General features: G+C 40.2%; 1 protein-coding gene across 1 annotated transcript; it reads right to left on the bottom strand.

The window, feature by feature from the left end:
- Positions 1 to 2,008: 2,008 nt before the first annotated feature.
- LOC129761402 (uncharacterized) lies at positions 2,009 to 11,092 on the bottom strand. Its single transcript, XM_055759121.1, has 2 exons — positions 8,042 to 11,092; positions 2,009 to 2,245 (listed from the first exon to the last, which is right to left on the bottom strand). Exons 1-2 carry the CDS (start codon positions 11,090 to 11,092, stop codon positions 2,009 to 2,011), a joined length of 3,288 nt encoding a protein of 1,095 aa, XP_055615096.1.
- Positions 11,093 to 12,164: the final 1,072 nt, after the last annotated feature.

Here is a 12,164-nt window from a genome sequence, read left to right as displayed (position 1 = left end):
ATTGAACCGAATGTAACTAACGTAAAAAAAACTTTGGTAAAATTCGACAGGTGGAAGGAAACGGTAGCATGAACACAACAAGGCACTTTGATTGTCAAAAAATGATAGTTTACCGTTCGTGGTTTTAAGGTTTTTCCCGCTGATTAGACAAACTTTTAGTGTATTGTGCAGTAAAGTTCTGTTCGCCTACAGAAGAGGAACAATTTGATGTAGCGAAACTGTAAGTTTGATAACAATAAATGAAATCATTGCTTTTTAATTTTTGCATGTTGTGTGGGGTATGTGCACCCGTGGCCGAGTGGTTAGCGTCCCACACTATCATGCCGGGTGTTCGGGTTCGATTCCCGTTCTGGTTGGGGGATTTTTCGTCAAAGAAAATTCTTCCGGCTTGCACTGTGGTCACGCGTGTTCTAGAGCTTGCCACTTTAGAGTACATTCAAGGCGTGTGTTATTCGGCATAGAAATCTCAACCAAGTATCAATGAACGACGCTAGTTAATGAATACGTTGAGACGGCAAAAGTTCCACAGGGAACGTTAACGCCATTCAAGAAGAAGAGGATGTTGTGTGGGGTAACATGGACACGTTTCTGTGGGGTGAATTGGTCCTACAGGTTTGAGGCTTTATTTGATCTAATTGATTCCAGATGTCACGGAATTACAAAAAGCAGATGTACAGACATCAGCTTTTTGTAATTTTGTAATACAGAAGGAGCATGAAAGAGCAACTCAGGCCATCAAGAACGGATTTTCTTTGGCCAATAGTGTTGGAGAATGCTCGAACAACAGTGAAAAGATTCATACAGAATTCGAAATTTTGTCAATCCAATTTTTCTGGCCAAGACACCTGGTATCGACCCCAAAACACTGTTACTGATTGTAACATTATCCCAAAATACTTTACATAAACATAAGCATGTTTTTTTCGATGAAACACACACTGGACCAAATCACCCCACAGACGGTCCATATTGCCCTGCATCAACTTTTAATGTCCAAAAGTCACTTTTTTTATGTTATGATATACTTGGTAGTTTGAAGCTTGATATAATGATTAAAAATTATTGATTGAGAGAAAGCAAGTGTAGCTGAGTATACAATGTGACATTTTTGATTCAGACTGTATTGGTTTGGAAATATTAGGCGATTAGCTTAGGTGGTCCAAATTCCCCCCTTTTCCCCTCTGTTTTCTTTCGATTGCACTAATCACACGCTTTACACCCCGACGCAACGAGCAGTCTTTTTGCCAAAATTCGGGCGTTAGCTCACAATATGAGTTAATGCGTATAATGAATTATTCTCCATTTACCGATAATAGGCATTTATCAGTTATTGTATTGTATGTTACCCAATCAATTCGTGTTCAATTCACGTTTTTATCGTTTAGGTCTTGCTACTAACAATTTATGTAATTGTGGTTCAGGATGTCATAATATCGAGGTTATGTAAAAATACAATTAATGAATTTAACTGGCTGCTGGCTTATATTGATATAGATCTTAACTATTTAGACTTGTGTTAAAAATAATACATGACGACTCTGCCTTCTTCTGCATAAATGAATAAACAGAAGACAAGGGTAGTAATGGCTTTAATGATATTTTTGTGTACATTTTTGAACAGAATGTGGTTCCGGATTCTACCACGTTATCTCATCTAACCCGTTTAAAGGATACAAGTTCGTACAGGAAACGGTTTTATCAAGAGAAAAACTTAAGGTTTGTTGCATAATCAGGTCACATTTGCTGCATGTTAGTTAGTCACAACACAATTCACACGCTACACACGGCGCTCTCTCATGCAACAACCTATCCCGGTTGCGGGAGATGATCGCAAACGAAGGAAACACAGCCGAAAGCTGTGACGAAGAAATGTTGGTGGCGAGTGTGGCGTTTACCAACACACAAACCAGCCAAAGCGAAGCCACGCTAGGCCACACTAAGGAACGGGAGAAGTTGTTAGATCGTCAACCCGAACGGTCGAGTGCTCCGTCTCGTACGTAACGGAAATTTAATTGTGCCCGCGGAGTGAAGAAACGATAACGATAGCGGGGCCGTGCGGTCCCGCTCGAATACGGAAAAGCTGTGGTGTGATGCCGTGTCGCTCACAATTGAAGAATTTTTCGAAATGCCTGTTTTCCCCGGGAAGCGGTGGATCTTCATCCCACGGAAGTGCTTTTCCGTTCAGATCCGGTTTGGAAGTGTCCGTTAAGCTCTTAGCTTTTGGAATTGGCCATCGGGTGTGGTGCTTGGTACATTCGCCAAAAAGAAACGATTGTCTTACGCGGCGATTTAGTGTCCGCCATTTTTACTTGGCCGCGTGTTTGTTGCGTGCGTTGTGCGGTGTATTGGCTTTGATAAAAAGTGCGATTAAAGGAAGAAAAGTGTATTCTTGTAACGGGCGGATACGCCGCAAGTAATCGATTAGTTTGCCTGCTTTACGATCGTATTATGAGGTGTAGACAGAATCGTTTGGGTGAATCGCGTTGTAGTGACCGCGAGTAGTGATAAATGAATACCGCGACGGTGATATCACTTGTATCAGGATGATTAGGCGGTGTTTCGACTAGCCCACGAGATTGTGGTACGATTGCTGGGAGATTGTTGGCTGCACAAAGGGACCCAGCAAAGAGAGGCTTCCGGTTGACGAGGACGACTCAGCGTGGAGAACAAAGGGCGCTGAGGGAACTCAGCAGAGTGCGCCACGCATCAGGTTCGAAGAAAGGTTAGTGAGCATGTAAAAGTTGCCCAATACGCAAACTCGGTTGAGCGAAGGAATCAACCTTTCTGAGTCTGGATTGGCAATTTACAAAGTTGAAGTAGAAGAAAAGCGTCACGAGAAATAACCTATTCCTGGAATAAACTGAATTGTCTGCCTTCGCACTAATTCCCTACGGAACGAGCCACGAACGGAAGCTAATCAGACTTATTCCTTTCAATAAATTGAACTGACTGCCTTCGCACTAATTCCGTACGGAACGAGCAACGAACGGGAGCTGATCAAAATATCGAACATCAACTAAGCGGGAGGATCAACGAGTACAAGATCTTCACGAACTCCGAGCGCAAATTATACAACTATTGCTGCGAACGTTGGAAGACTTGAATCTGAAGAACTCTCGTCAGTCGATTCAATGGAGGTGGTTTCGGACTACTTAATCGTAAGACACGATTCCAAAGACTACTTGCTTTATTCAGAGAACCTTGGGTTTTTATACAATTTTAGTTTATCCTAAATCTACCCTAAATTTAAGTCTAACGTGCGAAAGAAAGAGAAGACTATAAACGTCCTTGCTTCTTTTCATACAAGTCCTTTACCTATCGCTATCTGTATTTCAAAACATACGATATCCATAACTGCATTCTAAGAGCAACGGAGCCTAACGCGATAAGAAATGTGTGCGATTGTTTTCGGTTCCTTTCCTTTCTACTAGGTTTTATTGCACCAGGTTTTATTGCACCCGCTCCCGATAGGATTGTTATTTTAGGATCTTACACACGGTTCGCTCTTATCGTATAGTGTTTTTCTTCTGTCCTTCTTTCGATCGTTTACGATATTGAAATTAAATTGCTAAATTCTTTCGATTTCTTACATTTCCCCTTCCGTAAATCTACCTGCTCGAATTTACACTTCAAAGAATTAGCAATTGTATAAGTATTCAGTTGTTTTTTTTTTTTATAAATTTTTGTTAGCTATTATCCAATTCACTTTTAATTATTTTAATTCACTAATTCACATTATTTATACTCTTGGTAAAATTCGTCCACAAATGGGTTGTGTTGTCGTATCTTCCATAGGTATTGCCGTCTCCCTAGTCGTAGCAATATTGATGTCATCAGATGGTTCAGTCTTCCTTGAATTGATTGATGTTTCACGTAAATGTCGTACTGCATTCCGGTGAGAAAGAAACGTTGTGAGTGAATCCCAGCAAGATGCCATCAATTGCCAGCCGAATCCATATATGTCGTATAGAATTCTGCCGTGCATGATTGTATCGACGATAAACTTTATCATCCTGCCCATCATATATAGACCAATCGCCGTTGATGTGATGTTTCCGAGCCATGTAGACCAAGACATAAGCCGCATCCAATACCTTGTTATTGCATCGTCGATTACATCTCCAGATACTAAGGCTCCGAAGTTGAATCCTTGATCATTGGGTCGTTGTCCAATCAGCACCTTGTGTATTACATTCGTTGCCACTCTACGATCTCCTTGTTCATAAATCATATCCCTCATCTTTTTAAGATTGTCTGCATCATAGACACCACTTTGCATTAGATTTGGAAGAGGTGTGTAGGACCATGTTGTAACTATGTCCGACACTAATTTCTCTGGTGGAGTTGTTTCACGTAATCGTCCATCAGTTGTATACCATTTTCCTCCGAACATGAATTTTGCTGGTATTAAAGGTGTGCAATCTATTTCAATCCCGCGGTTCTGGAGTATTCTTGTCACAGGTGCCAAAAACATCGACCTGTTGTTAAATTCAACTGGAATTTCTTGGAAGCATCGCGCTTCGGATCTTGGCGTAACAAATACTGGTTTGCATTCAATAACATGAAGCACTTCCCCAGCAACAACTGCTGTATATCCTGACCTCTTCATTATGCTCGATACAAACTCCGTTGGATTGATTCTTGCTAATGTCAATTTAGTTTCCAGTAGAGCCTTATCTAGTTTGCACATCTCTGTCATAACCGAATTGTATACGTCGTCTAATTTCTGACCAATGTAGTTTTCGACGAATGTTATTTTCGAATTGAAGTAAGTAAATAGATCATTATTTGAACCTGACGTAGGTTTTCTAACAAATGGCGATCTCATGTTGGATAACTCCAAAACTAATATTCTGGGATGGTCTGTTTTAAACCCAACGTGTCCACATATATATGTCCTTGCTGTAGTTTTTATCGAAAATAAATGTCGTTCCGATATTGTGCTGTACACTACAACCTCTCCAATGGTTTTCATTTGGTTATTCGTTGTTTTGTTGACAACTCCTTCAAAAATAACTTCAAACTCGCTTTCTTCACATCTACGGTTCATGTCGATGTCCCAAGTTAGATAGCCTTCTTCAGCGTCCAAACAACGTCCATGTGTGTATGTACACGTTAAACCTCCTTTCAACATTATCTGGCTACTTTCAATGTCTACAGAGGCGACATAATCTTGAAGTGTAATCGTATATTCATAATATACTAAGGCGTTTGTCCACGTGTATAACGGCGTTTTGTACACTCCTCCACTGCAGGAACTGCCAGTTATTGATCCTACCACCAATACTTGACCTCTATTTGTGCTGTTGAGATTCAATTCCTGAATAACAGTGTTATCGGCTAGTGTAACTGCTCCACTATAGTGAGCTTGTCGACATTCCTCGGATGAAAACTCCTTCACGATGTAGGCAAAGCCGTGTTGATAATCAGAAGTGTGGGAGTGCATACCACAGTGTCGAATCGACCTCTTGATGATGACTTTACATTGAAATACCTTTGTTTGAATTTTCGAATTTCTTTGTAACATTTGTATCCGAAGTTCCGTTGTTGTCAGGTTAGTTGTTGGCGGTAAGCAAGATGCCACATCCAACAAAGAATATGAAGTCATATTTACATCTGCATTGGCACAGTCGTATGCGATCAATCCATGAGATGTTGAGCCTAGTACACTGCATCCCACGAATAACATTGCAGCAATCAACAGTTGCATGAGCGTTAACCGGTTAACTGTATCTGATTTCCATCTTATTTTCCTTCTAGATTCGCCTTTTTGAGAGTAATCCGATTGTACCAAAACTTTTGAAGTTTCCGCTGTTAATACAGTTGTAGTACAAGGATTGATTCGTCGTTTCTTTTTCTTCGGCTCAAATTTCTCACAATTCACACTGCTGTTTCTTTCAATAACTTGATGGAGTGCGGTAAATGAGGTGTTCATTTTGTTTACTTCTTTAGACGTTATGTCTTTCAGAGCGGCATCCTTGCGTATATTCAATACTGCTAGCTTATGTGCTGCTCGTTTAAAGGTCCCTTTGGGTGTTTTAACGAACGCTGTACGTACTTGGCCGTCTTTTCCTTTTATAACTCCAGTTACTCGTCCTCTCAACCATAGGCCCCAACGTATAGTACTGTCTGTTATCAATACTATGTCGTCTATTTCAATGGGCTGAACTTTATGCGTCCATTTTTGTCGCGATATTAATGTTGGTATATATTGTTTCTTGAATCGATCCCAAAACTGTTGACTGTAGTGGTTCACTAGTTCCCATTGAACTCGAGTGAGGTTGTTGCTGTCCAAATTTTGAGGTGGAACGTATTCACCTGCCCGTCCAATTAGGAAATGGAACGGTGTTAGAGCCTCTTCCACATCATTATTGCACGGTATGTGTGTTAGTGGGCGACAGTTTAAGATAAACTCTACTTGTATTAGAGCTGCTCGTAACGTTTCAGGATAAGGTGTTCGACTACAACCTATCATATAATATAAATTGTCTTTAATAGTTCTGATGAGTCGCTCCCAAACTCCTCCAAAGTGCGGTGATGCTGGTGGGTTAAAGGTCCATTCTATCTTCAGTTTTACAGCTTCAGATTTCGACATCCTTTCGTCGATTTCGTGGATTAGTTTGTTTAGTTGTTTTTCAGCTCCAACAAAATTTGTGCCATTATCGCTGTATACATGTTTGATCTTTCCACGGCGGTTTTGAAAGTTTTTAAAACACATTAGGAAGTGATCTGTATCTAACTTCTCAGCCATTTCAATATGCACGGCTCTCGTAGTCATGCATGTAAAGAGCACGCCCCATCTTTTCTCTATTGATCGTCTTACCAATACTTCAAAAGGACCGAAGTAGTCCACTCCAGTATTCGTGAATGGATGAGCATACAAATCTACTCTAGCTGCCGGTAATGGTGCCATTTGAGGTGGCAAAGGTTTAGCTTTCATTATAATGCATTTAGAGCAGTCCGTTTTTATTTTGTTGAGAACTGTACGCATGTGTGGTATATAATACCGTAATTGTAATGCTCCAAGTACTACGTTATCCGAACGATGAAAGTATTTTTGATGATATTCAGCAACGATCAAACGTGTTCCATGGTCTTCAGCAGGTAAAATCACAGGATGTATTGTATTCATTTGCAATTTAGTTGCATTTTCGAGACGACCTCCAACTCTCATTACGTTATATTCATCTAGTATTGGAGTAACCGCTGATAACTGTTTATTTCTAATATCAACATAACCGTTTAATTCAATGTCATGAATTTCCTTAGCGAAATGTGTCATTTGTATTTTACGAAACACAACTCTTTCTGCAATTTTTCGATCCTCATATGTTATATTGCGATTAAAATTAGATTGTATATTCAATCGTTGGTTTTTCTTGTATTGCAGCCAATCAACATATTTTTTCACAACACATACATGGTGTATCAACACATTCCAACTGGAGTATCGTTTGATTCCGATGAATATAGAACTTGTTTGGTGCAATCCCACTACTTGTCTCAACTCTTCCGTTGACTCCTTAATCTTCCTGTTAGGATATTCGATCACTGGCTTCTTAAGGAATTGAGGTCCTTTTGTCCATATAGATTGCCCTTTGAAATCTTTTGTAGCTTCGTCGGCGGGATTTAATTCAGACGGTATATAACGCCATTGCTGTATATTGGTTGTATCTAAAACCTCAGCAACTCGATGAGTGACGAATATTTTATATCTTCTATTCTTCGGTTGTAACCATGACAAAACATTTTCCGAGTCTGTCCAGTAGGTAATACTATCTATTTTAATTCGTTGCTCGTTCTGAATGGTATTTGTCAATCTGGTTCCTAGTAAGGCTGCTTGTAGTTCCATTTTTGGAATAGACAACTGATGAATAGGTCCGACTTTTGCCTTTGCTGCCAATAATCGTATATAAACCGAGCCGTTTGCAATACAACGTAAGTATATAACTGCAGCGTATGCTCGTTCAGATGCATCTACGAATGTATGTAGCTCCAATTTTCCTGCTCCATCCGGTATTATACACCTGGGTATTTTTACGTTAGAGGCTTGTTGAATTTTCGCAAGCCAATTTTGCCACTGTTTGCTCAAATGTTTGGGTACTTCATCATCCCAGTCTAACTCGTCTTTGTGCAGCTCTTGAAGCAAAATCTTTCCCATTATCGTATAATTTGATATCAATCCTAATGGATCATACAAACTCATAACAAATGCTAACACCTCTCTTTTCGTGGGTAATCGTAGCGTTTGTCTTACTTCATTGCTCAGCTTCTTCAACGATAATCGATACCCGATCAAATCCAGTTTCGTGTTCCAATAGACACCAAGAACTTTTTCAGCACATGAATCCTTATCCTCTATTACCTTAATGTCGGTAGATTGGATCCGATCGCTGGATAAATTGCTCAGTAATTCCTTACTGTTCGATATAAAGTTTCGAATGAAGAATCCGCCATGTTGGTGTATATCGATGACGTCTTTGGTAATAGCGGTTGCCTCTCGAATGTTTGTAAAACTATCCAGATAGTCATCCACATAGTGTTGTTTTTCAATTGCCAGGGCTGCTTTCGGTTTCGATTCCATAAATGCTGCAGCGTTTTTATTTTTCACTGCTTGCGCGCATGATGGTGAACATGTCGATCCAAAAATCATTACCTCCATAATGTATACATCAGGTTCTCGATTGTTTTCACAATCTCGCCATAAAAATCGTTGAGCATGCTGATCCTCCGGTTTTATTTTGACTTGGTGGAACATCTCTTGAATATCTCCACAAACTGCAATACGTCCCTCTCTGAATCGCAGCAATACTCCAACGAGTGATGTAGTAGCATCAGGTCCAGACAAAAGATTAGAGTTAAACGATACGCCATTTATTTTTGAAGCTGCATCAAATACCAATCTTGGTTTTGGAGGTATTTTATTCTGGTTGTGAACTATAAAATGCGGGAGATAGTATGTTCTCGGAACCGCGTTAATTAGCTCTGAATGTGCTAGTTTTCTAGCATATCCCTTTTTCACATAATCAGCGAAGGTATTGATAGCCCAATCCTTCAATTTTTCATCTTGTTTCAATTTATTCTCCATAATCACCAATCTCCGTAAGGCTGTATGATAGCTGTCCGGAAATTGTACATCTTTGGTTTTCCATAGCAGACCGACCTCGTAACGGTTGTCTTTTAGCTTGATGGTGTTGTCGAGAATCTGTTGTGCTCTTTCTTCCTCTGGTGATCTTGGCAGTTTTTCCACTAATTTCACTCCAAAATCGTCGATTGAGAAGTATCGCTGCATCATTTTGCTCATCTCCTGTTCTTCCTGGATGACCATTGTATAATCTTGACGGTTTATGTTATACTCCTTTCCGTATATCACCCATCCGAGTCGCGTTTTTACTGCCATAGGACCATTTCCTTTTACCGTTTTGATGGCACTCAGTAATTCGCTGTTGTCCAATCCAATTAACAATGTAGGCTGAGCTTCCTTATAATCTTGAAGCGGAATGTCCTTCAAGTAGGGATAATTCTTGGCAATTTGTTCCATGTCAACTGTTTGGATAGGAAGATTTAGATCATGCATAGTCCGGGCCATCACTGGTTTTCCTATGCCCTTTATCCAGAATTTTACCCTCTTGCTTGAGCAGGATTTTAAACAATCCTGTGTCCATTTTAATGTAAGCGGGTCAACTTTTCCTTCCAACTCTAACATGTTAGCCATTCTCTCGTCCAATAGTGTTACTGATGATCCTGTGTCCAGGAAGGCGTAGGTGTCTATCATTCTTTCGCCGTTTTGGACTGTTATAGGAACTATTTGATAGTAAAGGTGTTCCTTGCGTTGTCGATGAATATTCGTGGTTTCTTCGGGACCTCGTCGTACGTCAGCAGCCGTATCCTGATTTCTTTTATACTCCGATCTTTGATGAAGTAAGCGATTGTGCTCCTTGTTGCACCCATCGATTCCACATATTCCTTTCATGCTACAATTTCTCATAATGTGGTCATTGGAGTTTAGGCACTTGAAACAAATTCCTTTTTTAGCCAAAAACTCTCTACGTTCCAATGTTTTCATTTGTTTGAAATTCTTACATTGGAATAGCCTATGACTGGCTGAACAAAGTGCACATTTCATAGTTTGATGAACATTAACTCGAGGTTTCCTTTCCGTAGTCGACACACTGTTATTAGACTTTTGCATCATACGGGCTATTCTTGAATGTGGCAATAACCACTTATTCAAATCGTTGAGTGTTGGGATCGAAGTGTTGCTTTGGATCACTTCAACCCATTTCACTTGTATCGTGTATGGCAGCTTCTCTATGATTTCCTCTATTAAACGATGATCACGTAGATATTCCTTTTGGCCCAGCGCCTCCATATTCACCACCATGTTATCTAGTGCGTCTGATATATCCGGAACTACGGTTCGGCTGTCCTTTTTGATACGTCTCAGGTCGTTCAGAAGTTCTTTATATACAAGATCCTTCCTTCCAAAGCATTCTTCCAGCTTTTCGATTATTTTCGGAACATTCTCTGAGTTAATCATCAATTGTTGGACGGTTTTATACGCGTCCCCTTTCAGAACTTGTTCCAGGCGGTTGAGGTTCTCTAAATTTGAGAAACCTCCCTCTGCCGTTGTATCATGGAATGTTTTCTTAAATTTTGGCCAATCCTTTGATGCGCCAGAAAATCTGGGTAGGGTCGTCAATGATTGCCTCTTTAAATATATAGTCCAGTCACTAGACATACTCACTGTTTGGGTAAATGATCGATCCGTGGGCTGATTTGTTACTTGGCCCGAGGATGACGTTGAGCATTGGCCTTTCATAGTCGCCATTAATTTGTCCATTGCATCCAGTTGTTGTTTTATCTGCTCATCTTTCTTCCGAGCAGATATTTCCAATGATGCTAATCTTTGTTGGATCTGCACGCATTTCGGGCAGATCCATTTTTCTTCCGCTGTCGGCGCGACCGTTAAGTTAACACAACCGATGTGGAACCATCGGTCACAATCGTCGCATTCAACCATATCCTGTTTATGGTCTGGTTCCGAGCACAAACGGCAATTTCCGTTTTGATTTTCCACGAAACGTATCATGGTGTTGCTTTCAAGATACTCAGCCGTTGAAATAATGTATAATTCTCAGGATCCGTTTCCAGTTGTTTGTAATTACACTTTGCTCACTTTTCAAGGCGTTGAGCCTTTTTAAGCTTTCTTAAGCTTGAGAGATTTATTTTCTCGCTTTCAGGTTAGCACACTTTCAGAAAGCTTTTTAAACTTTTAGTCCTGTTGGAATTCTTTATCCAACTTATTCACTTCAAGGTGATTTGCACTTTCACAAGGCCTTTTAAACTTTTAGTCCTGTTGGATTTGTTTATCCAACTTGCTCACTCTTATGGCGTTGAGCACGCGCATAAGCTTCTATTAAGCTTTTAATCCTGTTGGGTTCTCTATCCAACTGGCCCTTTGCTCATTCTTATGGCGATGAGCACGCACTTATGAGTTCGTTGGTAATGAAAGGCTCCTCCTCTCTGGAGCCACCAAATGTAAAAGTTGCCCAATACGCAAACTCGGTTGAGCGAAGGAATCAACCTTTCTGAGTCTGGATTGGCAATTTACAAAGTTGAAGTAGAAGAAAAGCGTCACGAGAAATAACCTATTCCTGGAATAAACTGAATTGTCTGCCTTCGCACTAATTCCCTACGGAACGAGCCACGAACGGAAGCTAATCAGACTTATTCCTTTCAATAAATTGAACTGACTGCCTTCGCACTAATTCCGTACGGAACGAGCAACGAACGGGAGCTGATCAAAATATCGAACATCAACTAAGCGGGAGGATCAACGAGTACAAGATCTTCACGAACTCCGAGCGCAAATTATACAACTATTGCTGCGAACGTTGGAAGACTTGAATCTGAAGAACTCTCGTCAGTCGATTCAATGGAGGTGGTTTCGGACTACTTAATCGTAAGACACGATTCCAAAGACTACTTGCTTTATTCAGAGAACCTTGGGTTTTTATACAATTTTAGTTTATCCTAAATCTACCCTAAATTTAAGTCTAACGTGCGAAAGAAAGAGAAGACTATAAACGTCCTTGCTTCTTTTCATACAAGTCCTTTACCTATCGCTATCTGTATTTCAAAACATACGATATCCATAACTG

The sequence above is a fragment of the Toxorhynchites rutilus genome, chromosome 1 (assembly GCF_029784135.1).
Source record: "Toxorhynchites rutilus septentrionalis strain SRP chromosome 1, ASM2978413v1, whole genome shotgun sequence".
Lineage (NCBI taxonomy): Eukaryota > Metazoa > Arthropoda > Insecta > Diptera > Culicidae > Toxorhynchites > Toxorhynchites rutilus.
Note: the sequence above shows the minus strand (reverse complement) of the source record. Positions and strands in the feature narration are given on the sequence as shown.